Source organism: Callithrix jacchus, chromosome 10 (assembly GCF_049354715.1).
Source record: "Callithrix jacchus isolate 240 chromosome 10, calJac240_pri, whole genome shotgun sequence".
Lineage (NCBI taxonomy): Eukaryota > Metazoa > Chordata > Mammalia > Primates > Cebidae > Callithrix > Callithrix jacchus.
Window position 1 is genome coordinate 28888513 of NC_133511.1, and position 22911 is coordinate 28911423.

The window sequence follows — 22911 nt, forward strand, 5'->3', positions numbered from 1 at the left end:
CCCTGAGGAGTTTGAACAATAGATGAGAACAAGTAGAAGAAAGAAGTTCAGAGCTTGAAGAAAAGGCCTTCAAATTAACCCAATCTGACAAAGAGAAAAAAAGAATTAAAAAATAAACAAAGCCTCGAAGAAATTTGGGATTATGTTAAATAAAAGCATTAAATAACTTAGAAACCCTATCAGATTACCCACAGATTTGTCAGCAGAAACCTTACAAGCCAGAAGAGATTGGGGTCCCATCTTTAGCCCCCTTAAACAAAATATTTGTCAGCCATGAATTTTCTATCTGGCAAAACTAAGCCTCATAAGTGAAGCAGAGACAGTCTTTTTCAGACATAAAAATTCTGAAACAATTTGCCACTACTAAGCCAGCACTGTAAGAAATGCTAAAAAGAGCTCAAGATCTTGAAACTAAACACTGAAAGACACCAAAACAGAACCTCCTTAAAGCATTAATTTCACAGGGCCCCACTGACATAATTAAAAATGACATATTAAGGCAACAACTAGCATGATGAATAGAATGGTACCTCACATCTCAATACTAGCGGTGAGTGTAAATGGCCTAAATGCTTAAAAAGATAGAGAATGGCAGAATGAATAAAAATAATCCACCAACCAATTATTTGCTGTCTTAGACTCACCTAAGACATAAAGACTCATAAAAATTTAAGGTAAAAGGGTAGGAAAAGGTATTCCGCACAGATGGAAACCAAATGCAAGGAGGAGAAGCAATTCTTATGCCAGGAAAAAAAAAACAGACTGTAAAGTAAAAACAGTAGAAAAAAGACAAAGAGGGACATTATATAATGATAAAAGATCAGTCCAACAAGAAAATATCACAGTCCTAAATATATATGAACCTAAAACTGAAGCTCCCAAGTTTATAAAACAATTACTACCGGACCTAAAAAATGAGATAGATGGCAACACAATAATGTAGGGAAATTCAATACCCCACTGACAGTACTAGAAAGGTTATCAAGACAGAAATTAAACAAAGAAACAATAGACTTAAACTAAACCCTAGAACAAATGGACTTAACAGATATTTACAGAATATTCTACACAACAACTGAAGAATATACACTCTTTTCATCACCATATGGAACATTCTCAAGGATAGACCACATGATATGTCACGTTTCTATAAATTTAAGAAAATCTAAATTATATCAAGTATCCTCTCAGACCACAGTAAAATAAAACTGGAAATTAACTCAAAAAGGAACACTCAAAACTGTACAAACACATGAAAATTAAATAATCTGCTCTTCAATTATCTTTGAGACAACAATGGAATCAACATGGAAATTTAAAAATTCATTGAGTTGAATATACTGACATAACTTATCAAAGCCTCTGGGACACAGCAAAAACAGTGTGAAGAGGAAAGTTCATATAGCATTAAGTGTCCACATCAAAAAGACTAAAAGAGTGCAAACAGACTATCTAAGGTCACACCTCAAGGAACTAGAAACAAGAACAAACCAAACTCAAACTTAGCAGAAAAAAAGAAATAACCAATATCAGACCAGAAGTAAATGATATTGAAACAACAACAAAACCACACAAAAGACAAATGAAACAAAAAGCTGGTTCTTTGAAAGAACAAACAAAATTGACAGTCTGTTAGAAAGATTCACAGAAAAGAAGAGGGAAAATCCAAATAAGGTCAATTAGAAATGAAATGAGATAATACAACCAATACCACAGAAATACAAAAGATCATCTAAGCCTACTATGAACACCTTTATGTGCACAAACTAGAAAACCTAGAGGAGATGGATAACTTCCTGGAAATATACAACCCTCCCAGATTAAACCAGGAAGAAACAAACTCTGAATAGACCAAAAACAAGTACCAAGATTCAAACAGTAATTTTTTAAATGCCAACAAAAAAAAAGTCTAGGCCCAGATGTTTTCACAGCTGAATTCTATCAGACATTCAAAGAATTGGTACCAATCTTACTGAAACTATTCCAAAAGAGAGAGAAAGAGGGAATCATCCCTAAGTCATTCTATGAAGCCGATATCACCCAAATACCAAAACCAGGAAAGACCATAACAAAAAGAAAACTACAGATCAATATACCTGATGAACACAGATACAAGAATCATCAACAAAATGCTAGCTAACCAAATCCAACAGCATATCAAAAAGATAATACACCATGACCAAGTGGGTTTCATAGCAGGAATGCAGAGACGATTGAACACATGCAAATCAATAAATGTGATATACCACATAAACAGATTTAAAAAACAAAAATCATATGATCATCTCAATAGACACAAAACATGCATTTGACAAAATCCAGTATCGCTTTATGATTAAAACCCACAGCAAAATTGACAGAAAAGGGACATACCTCAAGATAATTTTAAATGCCAACTATGATTAACCCAAGTCAACATTATACTGAATAGGGAAAAGCTGAAAGCATAGCTGAGAACTGGAACAAGACAAGGATGCCCACTTTCACCACTTCTACTCAACATAGTACTGCAAGTCTTAGCCAGAGCAATCAGAGAAGCAAATGAAATAAAGGGGGTCCAAATCAGTAAAGAAGAAGTCAAACTGTCACTGTTTGCTGATGATATAATCATATACCTAGAAAACTCTAATGATTCATCTAAAAAGCTCCTAGATTTGATAAATGAATTCAGCAAAGTTTCAGAACACAGAATTAATATACGCAAATCTGTAGCACTGCTATACACCAACAACAATGAAGCTGAGAACTCGATTCCTTTTACAACAGCTGGAAAAAAAAAGACTTAGGAGTATACCTAACCAAGGAGATTAACGATCTCTACAAGGAAAACTGCCAAACACTACTGAAAAAAATCATCAATAACAAAAACAAATGGAAACACATCCCATGCTCACAGATGGGTAGAATCGATATTGTGAAAATGAATCTGTAGACTGCCAAAAGCAGTCTACAGATTCAATGCAATTCCCATCAAAATATCAGCATCATTCTTCACAAAACTAGAAAAAACAATCCTATAATTCATATGGAACCAAAAAAGAGCCTACATAGACAAAGCAAGACTAAGCAAAAAGAACAAACCTGGAGGCATCACATTACTCAACTTCAAACTATACCACAAGGTTATAGTTACAGAAACAGCATGGTACTGGCATTAAAAGCAAGCATGTAGACCAATGGAATGGAATAAAGAACCCACCAGAAATAAAGCCAAATACTTATAGCCAACTGCTCTTGGACAAAGCAAACAAGAACATAAAGTGGGGAAGGGATATCCTATTCAACAAATGGTGCTTGGATAACTGGCAAGCCATATGTAGAAGACTGAAACTGGATCCTCATCTCTCAGCTTATACAAACATCAAGTCAAGATGGATCAGACTTAAATCTAAGACTTGAAACCATAAAAATTTTGAACAAAATACCAGAAAAACTCTTCTAGACATTGGCTTAGGCAAAGAGTTCAAGACCAAGAACCCAGAAGCAAATAAAATAAAAACAAAAATTAATAGATAGGACCTAATTAAACTAAAAAGCTTCTATACGGCAAAAGAAATAATCAGCAGAGAATACACACAACCCACAGAATGGGTGAAAATACTCACAAACTAGGCACCTGACAAAGGACTAACATCCAGAATATACAAGGAACTCAAACAAATCAGCAAGAAAAAAACAATCCCATCACAAAGTGGGAAAAGAGCATGAATAGACAGTTTTCAAAAGACGATAGACAAATGGACAACAAACACATGAAAAAATGCTCCATATCACTAATTATCAGGTAAATACAAATTAAAATTATAATGAGCTATCATCTTACTTCTACAGCAATGGCCATAATTTTAAAATTAAAAAATGATAAATGTTGGCATGGATATAGTGAAAGGGAACACTTTCTTTTTACACTGCTGGTGGGAATGTCAACTAGTACAACCACTATTGCAAAACAGAATGGAGATTCCCTAAATAACTGAAAGCAGAAATATCTGATTCAGCAATTCCACCTTTGGATCTCTACCCAGAGAAAAAGAAGTCATTATATAAAAAAGATACTTACACATGCATGCTTATAGCAGCACAATTTCCAACTGCAAAAATATGGAACCAGCTTAGATGGCCCTTTACCAACAAGTGGATAAAGAAAATGTGGTATATATACACCATGAATTACTACTCAGTCATACAAAGGAATAAAATAATGGCATTCACAGCAACCTGGATGGGACTGGAGATGATTAGTTTAAGTGAAGTAACTCAGGAATGGAAAACCAAATATCATACGTTCTTACCCGTAAGTGGGAGCTAAGCCATAAGGACACAAAGGCACAAGAATTATATAACAGACTTCAGCACTCAAGGGGAAAGGCAACAGGTGAGTGAGGAATAAAAGACTGTACATTGGGTACAATGTACACTGCTACAGTGACAGGTGCACCAAAACCTCAGAAACTACCACTAAAGAACTTACCCATGTAATTAAAACCACCTGTTCCCCAAAAACTATTGAAATAAAATAAAATTTTTTTAAAAATTATATGACAAATAGTTAAAAAACGAGAGTCAATTCTGCCCATCACCAATATATTTTGTATAGCCCTTGAGTTTAGTTTTTACATTTATAAATGTTTAGGGGGAAAAGTCAAAAAAAGAATGACTATTGACATGTGAAAAACTACATGGAATTCAAATATCAGTCTACATAAATAAAGTTTTATTGGAACACCATCACACTCATTTGCTATGTATTATTTATGACTGTTTTCACAATATAATGACAGAGGTGAATAGGTGCAAAAAAGACTGTATGTGGCTCTCCCTTCAATTCCCACTGCTGTGTGGCACACTATAAATTACAGTATCAAATTATAACTAACATTTCAATTTCCATGTGTATTACCATGCCACATTTTTTAAATTACCATTACATATACACAAAAATAAAAAGAAGAAAAGAAGATGTAGGTAGACTTTGAATGTCATACTTTTTTTTTTTTTTTTGAGACCGAGTTTCACTCTTGTTTTTCAGGCTGGAGTACAGTGGCGCAATCTCGGCTCCCTGCAATCTGTCTCCTGAGTTCAAGCAATTCCCCTGTCTCAGCCTCCCAAATAGCTGGGATTACAGGCATGTGCCACCACCCGGCTAATTTTTGTGTTTTTAGTAGGGATGGGGTTTCACCATGTTGGTCAGGCTGGTCTTAAAACTCCTGAACTCAGGTAATCCACCCACCTCGGCCTCTCAAAGTGCTGGGATTACAGGCGTTAGCCACCGAGCCTGACCTGAATGTCATACTTTAAGGCACAGATGATTATCAATTATTTTGTTATCAAATTAGATGGTAAAACATTGTGTTTATCATACAATGACACTACAGCTGTGCTAAAATAATTGAATATACATTGACATTACCAAACTATGCACTCATCACAATATTCTCAACTCATAGGAAAATAGCACTCTGAAAAATTAGAAAATTCTAAAAATGAATATATAACCACACAGAATTTCTTCACAAAAAAAGAACAAGATTGCAACCTAAGCACAATTCCCAGTAGTTCATTTATCAGCAAGCAAGAAATGTCATTTACCAATGGTGAATCTATTAAATCACATTTGATTGCAGCAGTGAAAGAAATGTGTCCAAATTTAAAAAAAAAAAAAAAACTGGTTTAAGCCTACTGGTGAGGATAATTGCTTTAAGAGTTGAGGACACTGGAAACAAATCAATAATCACTTAAAAGCAAGACAAATAATTTCAAATGGTTTTCCCTGACTCTTGATAAGTCAACAAATGGAACCAATATTGCTATTGTTGAGGAGTCAATGTTGAGTGTAAAGTGGCTCAAGAATTAGCTCCTATGAACAGTCTGCATGGGACAGCTACAGGTGAGAATATTCTTACATAACTTAAGCAAACATTTATTCAGTACAACATGAAGTGGAATCTACTAAGATATAACGAATTCTGGTAAATATGCATGGAATACAAAAAGGCTTTAGATATACACATTTTTGACATCAATTACAGAACACTAAATGACTTTGCTAAATAATTTTTACTGCAGACTTGGTATTTCTTGGTGAAATTAATGTACAATTAAGAGAACATAGTTTATATATAATAAACACAGACAGTAAAGTCATCTTGATGACAACTAGTATTCTGAGAATCACAAGTAATCACAAGCAATTGACCATACTTCCCAAGCGACCAAACACTGAAACAAGAAGGAAGATTTCCATTCCCATACAAATGTGTAGTGAATATATTTTCTGAGCTCAAACTACAGGTCCAGCAGGGTTTTTCAGATCACGATGTAAATGCAAAGTAAATTTCCATACTACAAATTCCATTTAACTGTTCAACTGAGAATTTCCACATAATCTTTAATTGGAATTGATTAATTAACAATGCAATAACATGCTAAAAGGCAAATATCAAGAAGAGAATCTAACAGAATTCTATAAATGCCTTCCAAGTAATAAATATGTACAATTAAAATGTTTGTGAATTTATGTCAGTATTTGCTGTGCCTGACTGAAAAGACACAAAAATGAAACAAGTAAAATATCATTACAGATCCACACTGATAGATGAACATTTGCATTTTATTTTGACAGAGAACACTGACTCTTAAGCACAATTCAGTAAAATGTCCTCTCCCATGAAAGAATTTCTTTTCTTATTAATAGACCTAAGTTACAAAAATGTTTAATAAACTAAGTATCATGTGAAAAACTACATTGCTGGTTTTTCCATCTATCCCCCAAAACTGCTTTACCAGCATCTCAGTAATATAAATTCCATTCTTCAGGTTGATGAAGCCAAAAAACTTGAAGCCATTCTTTTTAGTTTGTTTGTTTGAGACAAAGTCTCACTCTGTCACCAGGCTAGAGTGCAGTGGCATGATCTCAGCTCATTGCAACCTCCGCCTTCCAGGTTCAAGTGATTCTCCTGCCTCAGCCTCCCAAGTACCTGGGACTACAGGCACACGCCACCACACCCAGCTAATTTTTGTATTTTTAGTAGAGACAGGGTTTCACCATGTTGGCCAGGATGGTCTCAATCTCTTCACTTCATCATCAGCTGGCCTTGGCCTCCCAAAGTGCTGGGATTACAGGCATGAGCCACCATGCCCAGTGAAAGCTATTCTTAATATATCTTTATTTCATACTCTATCAAAAACAGCTGGTTTTATCAGTAAAATTATAGCATCTAACTGATTCTCACCGTACGTCCTATCATCCTGGTTCAAGCAACCATCACCATTTACCTATTAATTATAACACACAGATTCTCTTTACTTCCCCTTTTGCCTCTTCCTACTTACAGTAACCTAAGACTTCTTTAACATTTTAAGTCAGATTGTGTCACTGCTAAGCCAAACATCCTCCAAGGGTTTCCCATCTCACTCAGCATAAAAAGCCAAAATCTTCCTCAATAAAGTACAAGAAACTGCATGATTTGCTTTCCACCCACCCAAACCACTTCTCTGACCTCATTTCTTTCTCATCCAATTTCAGCCATACTGTCCTATTTGTGTTTCTTCCAACTTGTTCTATAATCCTATGCTACAGCCTGTAACTTGTTCTTCCATTGCCTAAAATGATGTGTTTTCAGATAAACACACTACTCATTCCCTCACCTCCTTCAAGTCTTTGATCAAATCTCATCTTCCCACAGAGGCCATCTGTGACTACCCTATATAATTAGCATCTATCCTTTCACACTGTATTTTTACCACTCTGTAACCCTATTACTCTGCCCACAGAATCTACAACAGTGCCAAAAATACAGTATTTGCTCAATAAATATTTCCTGAATAAATGAACAAAGCAACAAAATTTTATTTTTTGTGCAATATGTCCTCAGTTCCTTTCCCTTATATAAGTGCTATATATACATTTTATATATATATATATATGAACAATTGGATAAAATTATTTACCATTGCACTAAGAGTTTCTTCCCAATCAGGCCGCTCTCGAGGGTGTACATTTCTATGTAGCTCTGGAACAAAATCATCTTCTTCAGAATGTACTGAGGACTTCATCTTCCTAGAGATCAAAACATGAAAGATTCAGATAAGAATTTCCAATTCTATGAAAGCCTTCCAATGATCACAATTGAAAGAGCGGAAAAACTACATGCCAGATTTGAGGTTTAGCTAAAAGAGCTTAAGTGGTAGCAGTGATCCGTTATTTCTACCCTGGCTTTCAGAGATCTTTCCTAATGCACCAAACACCTGCTTTTACTCCAGAAGATAAAAGTAAGGTTTACAGCTAGTTAACCTTTATGGTCCATGGTTATTATATAAAAATTGAATTTTATCAGTTCAAAACAATTTGAACCTTGAAAAGATTTGCAACAGCAATCAGTTACTCTGAATCAGTATTTAAAGAACTGTGTTAAGCATTAGTATCATTTCAGAAAAAAAAGAGATATGGTATTTCTGGTTCCAATCAATGGAGCAGAGTGCAACAAACAAGCATTTTCAATGAGAACAGCTATGAATGCTGGGGAAAACATACAAAACAGCTTGTGTGAAGTTCACCAGAAAGAAAAAAATACAGGTGGAACTTCCAGAGCTACAAAAAAACTTTGAGAGAAGAAAAGCCCAATCAAGCAAATTCCACATTTAATCCTTTTTTTTGTGTAAGATAATTTTTCAAATCAATCATGGGAAACAGAGCCCAAGATAATAACTGTAATCTCAGTGGGCTAAGAAGGCAGAGGTTGGAGGCTGGGATTACTGAAGCAGGGAAGAGGACTTCAGGAGGTAAAATGCCCCCAAAAAATACCTAAAGAGAAAGAACCGAGAAATCTACAGCAAAATTCGCCTCATATTATTAACTGATTCCTAGGATTACAAATATGTACGACAAGAGGCCAAGAAACCCAAAACAAACCAAATTAAGAGGCAAATAGACATTTCGGCAGCCTATTAGTGTTGAGGAGATGGGTTGGCAAGCAAGCACTGCCAAAATGGAGGAGCACCCTGAGCTCTTAGGTGTGACTCCAAAAAAGTCACGCCTTAAGAATATGGACAAAAGAACAATAGGAAAATTTTACAAAGCCCCAAACCAAGCCTTGACAGATAACACAATCTTCAGCATGCTAAAAGGAAAAAGAATCAGAAGTGCAGGAAGAAAAATTAACTATCTTTGGAGGAAAAACCATTCTCCAGACTCTGCAAATCATTCATCCACATTATCTAGTATCCAATAAACATTATGAGGCATGCTTAAAAAAACAATAACTAGGCTAACACCCTTTTCAGCCTTACCCCTCCTGCACCCAGGTGGAAAAAAAAAAAAAAAAAAAAAAAACTAGTGAAAAAAATTGAGGAAAAAAAGTCAAACCAGAAAGACTCACAATTAATTCAAATTTTAGAATTATCAGAAAGAGACTTTAAAATGGCATTTGTGATTTTCTGCCTATGATGCAGAAAGTTGTAAAGAGCATCACTCCTAGCCTAATAATAAAAAATAGGTAATCTAGAAATCTTAACTTTTCCAGGACACAACAGAAAACTGAGGTCTCAGGGCAACCAACTGGTTTGAACACTATGGAGACTATAATCTCCGAGATTAGATGGATCACAAGCAATTACTTGCCTGGAGCAAAGTATGGGGAGAAGAGGGATACATAAGAGGAACATAGTTAAATTTTTATCAAGTTGCTAAAAACATTTATGATTTATATGTTCAATTGAATGAAAGTAAAAAAATAAAAGAGAAATGATGGATTTCAACAGAGAACCAGAATCTATAAAATCCAATTTTCATTCTAAAACTGAAAAAATACAATATCTGAAATTAAGAACTAACTAGATGCATTTAGTAGAACGATAAACATAGCTAAAGAGAGGGTTAGTGAACCGGAAGATAGTTTAGCAGAAAATATCCACATTGAAGAATACAGAGAAAAAAGGAGCAGAAAATACACGAAACAGTATAAAGGATGAGAGACTTGGTTAAACAAAAAGATCTCAAACATGTCTAAACTGATGACAGAGATAAGAGATTTTTTTAAAAAAGAGAAAGTGACAAAAGCAATATTTGAAACCAAATATTCAAGTTTTCAAAACTGATGAATATCATCAAACTAATGATTCAAAGAAATTCTGTAAACCTCAAGCAGAATTTTTAAAAATTAAAACCGTAAGTAAATTATAGTTAAACTGCTAAAAACCAAACACAAAGAGAAATTCTTAAAAGGAGCCAGAGAATTTTTAAAAGTTGACTTCCAAGAAGCAACAATACCAATGTGAGAAGGCATTTCAATGGAAAGAGAAAATACTGGAATGAATCTTCAGCGTGCTAAAAGGAAAAAATATTTCCAACCTAGACACTTCTACCTCACCAAAGTAACAATTTTGAAAGCAGGTAAAACAAGTTATTTACAAATAAAAGCTGAAGAAAATTACCACCAAGATATCTGCAATAAAGGAAATAGTAAAGAGAATTCCTGATTGAAGAAAACTGATTCCAGAACTACAAAAACACATGAAAAGAATAAAGGGTAAAAGTGGGGAAATATAACTAAATACTGTATAAACATAAAAATAATGTCTTATGAAGTTCACAATATATAAACATTAAAAACACAAAGGATAAGAAATGTGCATTCAGTCAAACAGTTCAGGATTTCTCTATTGGTGAAGAAGTAAAAAAAGTTCTATTTTATGGAAGACTGTAAATAAGTTAAAGATATATATTGCAGTCTCTATAGTAAGCACTAAAACAATGAGAAATAAATGCATAACTAAAAAGCTGACAGAGGAAAAGAATTTTGAAAAATGAAACATTAATTCAAGAGAAGGCAGAAAATAAAGAATAAGAGAAGAAATAATAAAACAAGGCAAATAAAAACAAATATTAAAATGGTAAACTTAAATCCAAGCACATTAATAATTTTAACCAATATTAAAGTAATATTGAAGCCCCTGGGCACAGCCCAGACAGACACAGAGTACAACAGGGAAAGCATGGGGCAGTCATGGGTGCTCAGGGAAGTCACAGGGCATCTGCCCAGTCCAGTCCCTACCACTCCCCTGCCCATGAGGTCCTCTAGCAGCAACGTCCAGATGCAGCTTGGGCATTGGGGGCCCTGCCCCTCCCTCCCCTGACTGAAGAACAGCTTTGGGTTGCCAATGTGTCCCTTCCAGCTCAGCTCCCCCAGCCAGTCACAGACAACATCTCAGCAGCCAGGAGAGGGCCCACTAGGTCTGGGGCCAGCTCAGTCCCAGCAGCTTCTGCTCCTGAACAATGTGGTGTCTCCCTGTAGACACAGTGTGGGGCCCAGGGTTGCCCTCTGCCAACAACCGCATGGTCCCACCCCCACAGTCCCACCCATGGCATTGTCCACTCTTCAGGCTGAGAGTCAGCACAGTGGCACAGATAGTAGGGATGGCAGTTGCCACAGGACCAGGGTTTGGTGACAAGAAGCAGCCCCAGGCAGGGCAGGAAAAAGCCCAAACATAAAACAGAGGGGAAGGACAGCACGCGGGCAGCTCCCTGGGCTCTACCTCCACCAGAGAGCTGGGGCGTGGAAGGCAGGTGGGTGGGGCAGCCATCAGGGCCCAGAAGGAGATCAGCATAGCGCCCTCAGGTGGCAGTGAGTTTAATGGCAGAGCAGTTCACAGCCCTTTCCCCTGGGGGCCAACTTCCCGCAACAGAGCAGGGCAGGGCCAGCAGGCAGAGATTAAAACCCAAATCCCGACAGGGGTTTAGCTATGAAAAAATAAGAAAAAAATCCCTAAGCATTTCTTAACACTAGTGTTAAAGAATCCCCCACCAAAGGTATACTTCTCCTTCAACTTCTCTGCTTTGCCAGACTGTCAGGAGGTAAGCTACCTAGTCTTTTCTGGATATAGTGGGAGAAAGTTTAATAATTTTAAAAGCAAACAGACTAGCTGGCAAAGATATGGAGGAATCAGACCCCTCATTCATTATTGGAAGAAATGTAAAATGGCACAGCCACTGTGGAAAAGACTGGCAGTTTCTCAAAATGTTAAATAGAAAATTACCAAATGACCAAGTAATTCTACTCCTGGTATTTAATCAAGAGAAATAAAAACATGTCTACCAAGAACTTGTACATAAATATTCAGAGCAATATGATTCATAATAGCCAAAACGTAAGACAATCCAAATGCCCAACAACTGAAGAATAAACAAAATGCACTAGGTACACAGAATAAAAATATTATTCAGTCATTCAAAAAGAATGAAGTGCTGATTCATGCTACCACAGGGATAAACATTGAAAACATTATGCTAAATAAAAGAAGTCAGATGCAAAAGACCACATACTATATAATTCTCTATATGTGAAATTTTCAGAATAGTCAAGCCCACAGAGACAAAAAGTATATTAGCTGTTTCAAGAGGCTGGGCAGAGGCAGACATGGAGAGTTCTACTAAGGTTAAGAGATTTGGTTAAGAGATTTCTTTCTGAAATATTCTAGAATTAGATAATGGTGCTTTTCGTATAACTTTGTGAATATACTAAAAACCACTAAATTGTACACTTTAAAAGTGAATCACATGGTATGTAAATTCTATTAATTAAACAAAGTAAATGGACTTAAAGATCCCTATTAAAACACAAAGACTATAAGAATGGATTTAAAAAACAGCAGCTGCTGGGCACAGTGGCTCATACCTATAATCCTAGCACTTCAGGAGGCCAAAGCAGGCATATTACTTGTGCCCAGCAATTCAAGACCAGATTTGGCAAGATGGTGGGACCCTATCAGTAAAAAAAAAGGGGGGGGGTTCAAAAATACAAAAATTAGCCAGGTGAAGTGGTATACACTTATGGTCCCAGCTTCTCCAGAGGCTAAGGTGAGAGGATCACTTGGGCCTAGGAGGTCAAGGCTGCTGTGAGCCATGTTCACACCACTGTACTCCAGCTTGGGTGACTCAGCAAGAACTTATCTCAAAATAAAAAGCAACAACTATATCCTAAGAGACATACTTTAAATATAACACCACCAAAAGGTAGAAAATGGAAGGATTACAGAAAGTGATACCATGTAAACACTAGCCAAAGAAGGATAGTATAGCTGTATCACATCAGGAAAAGTAGACCTTAGGCACAAGGTATTTACTAGAGATGAAGGGGAATGTTTCATAAAACCATCAAATTAACAGGTTAACATAATTTATGCACAATAAATTGTAAACAAAATTTGTATGCAAAAATAACAAAGCTTCAAAATACATAAAGTTGAAAGAACTAAAAAATAGATAAATCCACAATCACAGTTGGAGATTTTAGCAAATATCTCTCAATGGCTGACAGAATAAGCAGACAAAACCTTAAGTATATGACTTGAACAATTCAATTTTCCAATGTGAACTAACACAGAAAACTAAACCCAACGACTACAAAATTATTTTTTCTTTTACATTCTTTTCAAGTGTATATGAAACATTTACAAATAGACTAAATGCTAGAAGATAAAATCTCAACAAATTCATAAAACTTAAATCATGAATCACGTTTTGTGACTACTGCAGAATTACACCAAAAATCAAAGACTGAAAGATAACTAGAAATTTCTCTAAATATTTGGAATTTAAAAAACATAATTCTGAATAACTCAGAAATCAAATATAAAAATCACAATAGAAATCAGAAAGCCTTTTTATGTAAATAATAATGAAAACATAATAGATGAAAACATGTGGGATATAACTAAAGAGGTATTTAGCAAAATTCATAGCTCTAAACACATATTACTGGAAATGAGACAAGTTAAAAAATTAATGCTTCTAAGCTTCCATCACAAGCAGTTAGAAAAAGAATAGTAAATTAATTCAAGGAAAGTATTTAAAAATTTTTAAATAACAAATCAGTAAAAGAGAAATCAAGTGTATAAAAGAGGAAACAAAGCCAAAAATGAACAATCCCTAGAGCAAGTCTGATCAATTAAAAAAATGGACAATCTACAATATAGATAATAAAAAGTGAGCCATAACCAGAAAGGTTATGAACACTAAAAAGATTCTGAGGACATTATTAACATTTTTACTGCAATGTACTTCAAAATTTAGTTGAAATGAACAAATCCTCTGAAGAACACAATTCACCAAAACTAAAAGAGTAAACAAAAAGATTTGTACAGTCCTACAGCTATTAAAGAAAATTAATCTATATGGAAACTCCAAGCCCAAATGGATTCATTGAATTCTTTTAAACATTCAAGCAAAAAATAATAAAAATTGTATGAACATTCTTACAGAGTATAAAAGGAATGCTTTCCAATCTATTCCATAAGGCCAAGACAGAATTTAAAGCAAAAGCTAGACTTTACTAGAAGAGAATATAGGTTGATATAATGAATAGTTATAAAACTCCTAAACAAAGTATTAGCAAATCAAACCCAGTAACATACAAAGGAAACTGACCCAATAAGTTTTATCTATCAATCAATCCCTATAACTGACCACACTATCAAAGGGAAAAAACATACATAATTCTTTTTAATTTCTTCGAAAAAAAATGGGATACATGCACAGAATGTGGAGGTTTGTTACACAAGGATACATGTGCCAAGGTTGGCTTGCTGCATCCATCAACCCATCCTCTACATTCCCTTCCCTCACTCTCCACCCAGCAATCGGCCCAGGTGTGTCTTGTTCCCCTCTCTGCGTCCACATGTTCTCAATGTTCAACTCCCTCTTATTAGGAGAACGCGCGGTGTTTAGTTTTCTGTTCCCATGTTAGCTTGCTGAGGATGATGACTTCCAGTTTTGTCCATGTTCTTGCAAAGGACATGATCTCATTTCTTTTTATGGCTTTATAGTATTCCATGGTATATACGTACCATATTTTCTTTATCCAGTCTATCACTGATGGACATGTAGGTTGGTTCCATGTCTCTGCTGTTGTAAATAATGCTGCAATAAACATGTCTGTGCTTGTGTCTTTATAGTAGAATGATTTATATTCCTTTGGGTAATGGGATTGCTGGGTCAAATGGTATCTCTGGTTCTAGATCCTTGAGGAATTGCCACACTGTCTTCCACAATGGTTGAACTAATTTCCACTCCCACCAACAGTGTAAAAGTATTCCTATTTCTCCACATCCTCTCCAGCATCTGTTGTCTCCAGATTTTTTAATTCTCTTTGTTTTTGAGACGAGGTCTCATTCTGCCACCAGGGCTGGAGTGCGATGGTGTAATCATGGCTTACTATAGCCTCAAACTCCTGGGCCCAAGAGATACTCCCACTTCAGCCTCCTGAATACCCAGGACTACAGGCATGTACCACCATGCCAGGCTAATTTTTTTATTTTTCTTTTGTAGTGACAGGGTCTTGCTATGTTGACCAGGCTGGTTTCAAATTCCTGGCCTCAAGGGATCCTGCCACTTTAGCCTTCCAAAATGAGATTATAGGCACGAGTCACTGCACCCAGACTTCTTTTTTAAAATTTGTATATTTTCATTTAGTACACTTAAATCTTTGATCATTCGTAATTCATCCTTGGTATTAGGTGGGATTCCAATCTTCTTTATTTCCACAGGAGAGTATTCAGTTTCTCCAAAACTATTTACTGAATATTACATATTGTCTCCATTGGCTTTTGAGAAGCCATCTTTACCATTTCTAAATGTTCCTATGAATGTACACGTATCTCTAGGATTTCCATTCTACCCCATAATACCGTATCTTCATGTCCCACCACTGAACGGTTTTAATTACTGAGACTAAGACTTTATAATACATCTGGTTGCACAAGTCCTTCATCACTACCCTTGTTGTTTTTATTTTTCCTAAAAAGTTTATTGGTTAAATTCTTTAGCCAAGATCAGTTATTAACTTAAAGTGACATCTTTATGGTGCTATATATATCCAGTCATAAAAAAGGCATATTCTTCAATTGTTCCAAACTTCTTCTATGTTCTTCAATGATGTTTTACATTTTTATCATGTAGGTTTTAGAGTTTGTTGTTATTGCTGGTATCTTATCTTCATTGTTGCTCTTGAAAATGGCACTTTTTCTTCCATTATATCATCTAAATAGTAACTGTTTGATACACTATTTTTAGACCTGTTTTCCAGATATGAAAAGTGGAATGCCTGCCCACATCTTGGTCATTCCAGATATGGCAAACTATTTTTTCCTGGAGGACCCAATGTGCCAGCCTGAAGAGGACACTGAAGCAGCCATTCACACTCTAAGACCCGCCAAATTGCCTAAGACACCATGATTCTGCCTCAGTGAATGTTCCCTGCAGAGAAGTTTCCTCTCAAAACCTACGAAAAGAAACCTCCCAGTGGACTTCCAATCCTAGACCGCATGTATGTGAGGAAGCAAATCTCTCCTTCTCCAAGTCTCTCAAAAATCAGTAAGTTAAATAGGAAAAAAATAAATCCTTAACAGAATAATATGGATGGCACCAGCAGGCCAGAGATCAGACTTTGATACACTTCTAAAGACTAAAAGACTGAAAAACTTAAAAGCAAGTAGGATCACCCTGACCTAAGGAGAAAAACAGAAGTTCAAGGGCTGTACCCTACACGTCTCCACAACAAAAGAGATGCTTGTCCCCAGAGTACTAACAAAAACTGAAAAATTATACTGAAAGTAAATTTAACAAGTGACCAGAAGGACTAGGGCTCCTAATATGGGTGTGTGCACCTAACAGAAGCAAGGCAGCCCCATATGCATCATGGGGCTACTAAAGAAAACACAGTAGGGGAAGGGCAAAGAAGCACAGACAATTGCTTAGCAATTAAAAGATAGGTTCTGCAATCCAAATGCCCATCAATGATAGACTGGATTTAAAAAATGTGGCACATATACACCACAGAATACTATGCAGCAATAAAAAACAATGAATTTCGTGTTCTTTGTAGGGACATGGATGCATCTGGAAACCATCATTCTCAGCAAACTAACACAAGAACAGAAAACCAAACACCACATGTTCTCACTCATAGGTGGGTGCTGAACAGTGAGAACACATGGGCACAGGGAGGGGAACATCACACACTAGGGTATGTTGGGGGCTGACAGGCTAGGAGAGGGACAGTGGGGAGTGGGGAGGTTGAAGAGGGATAACACTGGGAAAAATGCCTGATGTAGGTGATGGGGGGATGGAGACAGCGAACCACCATGGCATGTGTGTACCTATGCAACAATCTTGCAAGATCTGTACATGTACCCCAGAACTTAAAGTACAATAAAAAAAAATAGGTTCTGAACAGTCAGAATAAAACAGAACATGTACACTGAATGAATAAAGCTGCTAAGCTAAAGATGAAAGAAAATAAATTTATTATACAAATACCTGTATGTATGTATCTCTTTGTAAAGAACAATTAAAAATAATTTATCTACTAAAATTGAATTTGAATGATTAAAAAAAAAGATGAAATTAATGAACTAAGAGAACAAGTACAAAACACTTCAATTCACAAAGTAAAATGTAAAAAGAAATGTATCATAAAAGATTAAGGGGACTTAATAGAGGAGAGGCAATAATAACAGGAAACAAAATTTCTTCCCTAACAAAGGTTTGACTCTGCAGACTGAAAGTCACTAAGCTCCAAACTATGGAACTGGTAACAAAATACACATAACTAACAATAAAAGGAAATTCTTACAAGTATTTAGGCAAAAAGAACGTGTTGCCTACAAAGGAAAAGAAAAAAACAGATTGGCCTTTGAGCTTATACTCTGATATCACCCAGAGAACTTAACTGAACAAAAATACTTAAGATACCAAGCAAATACAAATGATCCAAAACAGATACATTTAGAATGTGATACAGAGAAGCAACATAAACACTAAACAATGACACAAATAATTGAATCTGAATGAAAAACAAAAAATATTAAACCAACTAACCTGAGGCCAAATGGATGAATAAAAGAGTTTCAAAAGTCTCATCTAGAGGTATAAGACTGAGAGAAAGAAGTTAAAGTTTCCTAAAGAACTTGTTTTATGAGGAAGACAAGTAGAGAAAAAAAGAGAACCATGATTTCAAAAACACAAAGAAACACACACAAAGAGAGAAAGAGAAAAAAAAAACCTGGGTGAAAAAAATTATTTTATTTTCAAATAGAGAAAATACACGTATGATTATGAGAACATGGAAAGAGAAACTAATCATTAATATAAAGAAAAGTACAGCAGAACTTCCAAAATTAAGTATCTGGGAAGGTTTTGCTTGCTCTAATTATCACCTTGCTAAACTAGTCACTTGACATATTTAATTTAAAAAAAAACTGATGAATATTACATTTATAAATAAAGCTTTAAATGTTTCAGGGATTTTAATTTATTAAGTTTTAAAGTGCCATTGACTATTTAAGGAAGTTTAGTACCTAAGTGAAATGCAAGGATTAAGAAAAATTAGGTTTGGGTTTAAATTTTTTAATTCAACCTAATAACCAGGATAAATGCTTGAGAGGATGGATACTCCATCTTCCAGGATATGATTATTACACATTGTGTGCCTGTATCAAAACAACTTAGGTAGCCCATAAAAATATACACCCACTATGAATCCATAAAAATTAAAAATAATTTTTAAATATTCTTTTAAATAATAAAAGAATATTTTAGGGACAAAATTAAATTCCAGATATTTCTCCAAGGTTACAAAGCAATATATCTTTTTGGGCAAAACAGGCATCTTTTTTAACATCATAAATAATGTATTATTAAAGATGAGTTGCCTTTGAAAAACCTCACAGTATAAAATGGGCCTGGGTGTGATATTAGTATTTATGGACATACAGTTAACTGTTTGTTTTGTTTTGTGTTATGTTTTTGACATGGAGTCTTGTTCCGTCACCCAGGCTGGAATGCAGGGGTGCAATCTCAGGTCACTGCAACCTCCACCTCCTAGGTTCAAGTGATTCTCCTGCCTCAGCCTCCCAAGTAGCTAGGATTACAGGCACCCGCCACCATGCCCGGCTAATTTTTGTATTTTTAGTAGACAGGGTTTCACCATGTGGCCAGGTTGGTCTCAAACTCCTGACCTCAGGTGATCTGCCTGTCTTGGCCTCCCAGAGTGCTGGGATTACAGGTGTGAGCCACCATGCCCAGCCTCAGTTAATTGTTAATACTACCTCTCTATACTTCCAGAATCATTAAAACTTGCTGGGAAGACTTAAATCAAGAATTTCTGCATAAGATCAAAGAACAGTCATAGTTATAAAAACAGAAAATCCTGAAATTGTTTTATGGGCTTCCAGGGGAAATGAGCCATTAAAAGAAATCAGCTAGTTCTGAAAGAAAAGAAGAACCTAGAATATGTATAATACCACAGTCAAGACCCTTATTACCTACTTAGACTGCTGCAATAGCTTCTAATTTGTGGCATCCTTCCAAATAAGGTAACTGGTCCATGGTCCAGGGGTTGGGAACCCCTGAGGTAGGGGATGAATAATGCAACCAACCAACCAATCCAGTCATGAAATATCATTAGTTCTGTAATACTATAAATAAGTGAAGGCATTCCCTCCCAAAATGAATATATGTTCACCAAACCATCCAGTTTAACTAGAGTCAGTCGTTTCTTTTATCACTTAAAATGAATTGTCTTATAATGGAGATATGCATGAATATCAGAGATCTGAGTATCTACAGATCCTGAACAAAAATGTGGTTCAATTATGCACCATATCATCTCTATAGCTGCTTCAAATTATATGTCATATTTGCCAGGCTGTCATCTATCAGCCCATATGTGATATTAGGGAAGTCTAAACAAAATCATGTGATAAACATTTCTACCTTCAAATGCCAAAGAACTGAAACCTTTCATAATTCCTATGTGTCCTAAATGTCACGTTTTTTAAAGTCACATTGTGTTCATTACTTCATTTTTATGATGGTCACATAATCTATGTATCATTGGTGCTCATAATATATTCAAAAGAAAGGAATTTCAAAACTGAGATAGCAGCTGTAGCCTCTTGTAAGTTACCACTTAGCAGACAATAGCATTTAGCACCAAATGCTATTTTTTTGATTGCACCAAAAATCTTTCATTAAAGTCTTTACTTTCAAATAAAGGAAAGACTGGATTCAAATTTTTGCTCTACCATGACAAATATGGGCTATGTGACTCTCTCAGCCATTAATTACTTATCTAGGAAATAGGAAAAACAATACCTGCTTTATAGGAGTGATAAGCAGTTAACTGATATCATATATAAAGCACACATATGGCCTAGTACATTACATATATAACAATTTCTAAATATTTTCTTTCTGGGTAGAATTAAAAATTTATGTTTTTCCTTTTCTGTCTTATCTTTTTCCTTATCCAGGGATGGATTTTTCAAATGATCTCTAGGAACTACTTTATTCTAAGGACTAAACATTCTAGTCTAGTAACTATTTTACCACAATGGCAAGGCAGGTCATAATACCGATTACTAACTTCACACTACAAATAAGCAATCAGAAAATGAGAGATCTGTGAGTCAATGGCAGACAAGTTTAAACTACCACCATGAAGGAGACTGGCAACTTCCCATAGTGTAAGAATGTAATAAAAAGGATACTTTCCTCAAACCCCATCCAAAAATAAAGGCTATTTCAAAAGCTACTGAACAAACATTAACCTGCCTCTGAGAGTACTTCCTCCTAAAGCAGATGGCAGCTGCAAGCACCAAAAGCCTACATTCTAGTTACAGTATGACTTTCCTCTCTTAGCCATGGTGCCTCAAGTTACATAAGAGAACACTTTTAAGAGTGCATTTAAAATGTAGTTAAGAAGCCATTCAGGGAGAAAGAAAAGCACACAATCTTTTGCCCTCATCTCATTTGCTCTGTGTGTGTGTGTGTGTGTGTGTGTGTGTGTGTGTGTGTGTGTAAACAGAAATGAAATGTAATCCATAGGACAGCTTGGTTTCTCGTGTATTAGCAGAGATTTTTATAAAAACACATTAAGACATTTTTACAATTATTACACTGACTTTACAAAAACAACTGTCATGCCACACTGAGGCTACTATGTGGTCCTCCCAAGGTTACAGCTGCAACTCCTATCTGAGCCTTCCCCTTCCACACCTGAGCATACATTTTCCTGCAAGCCATCTCGGCAGGAACACCACCTCGAGGTTGTGAAACCACTCTGCTGCCATGTTTCCTCATACCTCACTGCTGAATATGTGAGACACTACATGAAACTGGGCCTTACCCAGACCTCTTTGTTACGTTTGTAAATAAAATAAGATCAAATCTCAAAGATGTAATTGGATTAGGAGAGCCATGGTGCTATTAGTATAGGAAATTGTAAACAGAAGACAAATGCCCTATGGTATCATAGTTTCCTTAAACAACAAATCACTGACTCAGTTTCTCAGAATGAAAATGCTGTCCATACTCCCCCAAGGAAAAGAGGCTCAACCTTAAACAAATTTGCTTTTAACAGTCAAAAGAAATTCCCAGAGAGATGCCCAGTGCCTAACAAGTAAATCTAAGATTACAATACCAAATTTGTTGTAAAAACAACAAAATAAATTTCAAGTTGTTTCTTCCTTTGACAAATACCCAAAGTAACTTCCATAATTTGAATACCAGGTCAAACAGTTTTACTACAAACAAAACAAATACTTTATTCCTACTCATTGTTAGCAAGATACAAACCATATTAAAAAGTAGATGATGTGACTAACAATTAGCATACCTTGGAAGAGAAGGGACTTACTCAAATTAGAAAGGCTAAATAAAATTATGGGAAAATGAGAAAGTTCAGACAAAAAATAATCACATGCTAATAATTCATTTTTATACTCTAAAAATTATCCTTTTAAAATTTAAAATATACTTCTCATTTATTTGAATCCCTGAGTAAAAACCACAGTGAGGGTTATCAAGAATATCCCAATATTCAATCCCTTCTCATCATTTCACCTAGACTTCAAAAAATAAGATTTGTGGATGAAGAAATCCTTTGACTCGAGAAAAGGACTCTTTTTCAGCATTAAACACAAAGACAGTATCTGATGAAAATAGTATATTCATCTATCTGAGTTCTCATTGGTAAATTTATAAAAGATGTTTAATTGCACATGTAGGTGGCAGTGGTAATATGCAGTGCAAACTTCAAACTTCATCAAGAGATTTTGTGATGCTCTAAAAGCATTAAATTGCTAAGTCTGAATGAAAAAGAAAAGTCAGAATAAAGTCCCTTAAAATTTGCAGCAATACAACATAATGAATGAAACACTGGTTGTTTTCACAAACTGGTTAAGACATCTTTCTTCACCACTGTCACTAAACAGAGAGTTGCTTCACTGGGAGGCATCCTCTAAAAACATCAATTACGAAGTTATTAATACTACCAGAAATTCAAAAACCAAGAGATTTTTTTAATTTGGGAGAGATTTGGGAGAATGGGGGTGTGAGATACAAGATCAGAGACAAGGGTAATGATCAAAGTCACAAAATAACCAATCTGTACTTATCAAAATTTTTCACACACACACATAAGGCCAACAAAGCAGGCAGGCACACAGGTACACAGGCACACATGCATGCACGCACACACACACACACACACACACACACACACACCAGAAAACATTCCAAGAAAAAGAGGAAGAAAAATCTATTAGACACAAAATCAGATCAAATCTATTAGATACAAATCAGATACAGGAAGAGGCAGTAGTTCATTATGAGTCTCTACTTGAAATTCCTGAAAGGCTACTCCAAAACCTGTCTAACACCTCTCTTCCTGGTGTTCTAACAAGTCATTTAAAATACATTTTACAAGTTCAGGGCAAGTTGTGGAATGAGGAGTGCTATATACAACTCAAAACCTGCTCCCTTCAGCTCCAAACCTTCTCCCAGAAAACAGAAAGTCTTATTGGAAAAGAGATTGAAATGCAAAGAAGAAAAAGGCGTGCGGGTGAGGGCAGGGA

General features: G+C 35.6%; 1 protein-coding gene across 10 annotated transcripts in view; it reads right to left on the minus strand.

Annotated features, from left to right (window-relative positions):
• Positions 1–22911, minus strand: part of ARHGAP32 (Rho GTPase activating protein 32) — a 320343-nt gene that overhangs the window by 206515 nt on the left and 90917 nt on the right. For 7 of the 10 annotated variants that reach the window (XM_035265066.3, XM_035265065.3, XM_078339806.1 and 4 more), the window contains one exon: positions 7951–8059. In XM_035265066.3, coding sequence (XP_035120957.3) covers positions 7951–8055 — 105 coding nt within the window. In that variant the 5' untranslated portion in view covers positions 8056–8059. Of the gene's footprint in view, positions 1–7950; positions 8064–22911 lie in introns of those variants that run through there. The other 3 variants (XM_078339807.1, XM_035265063.3, XM_035265064.3) reach the window with 2 other exon arrangements.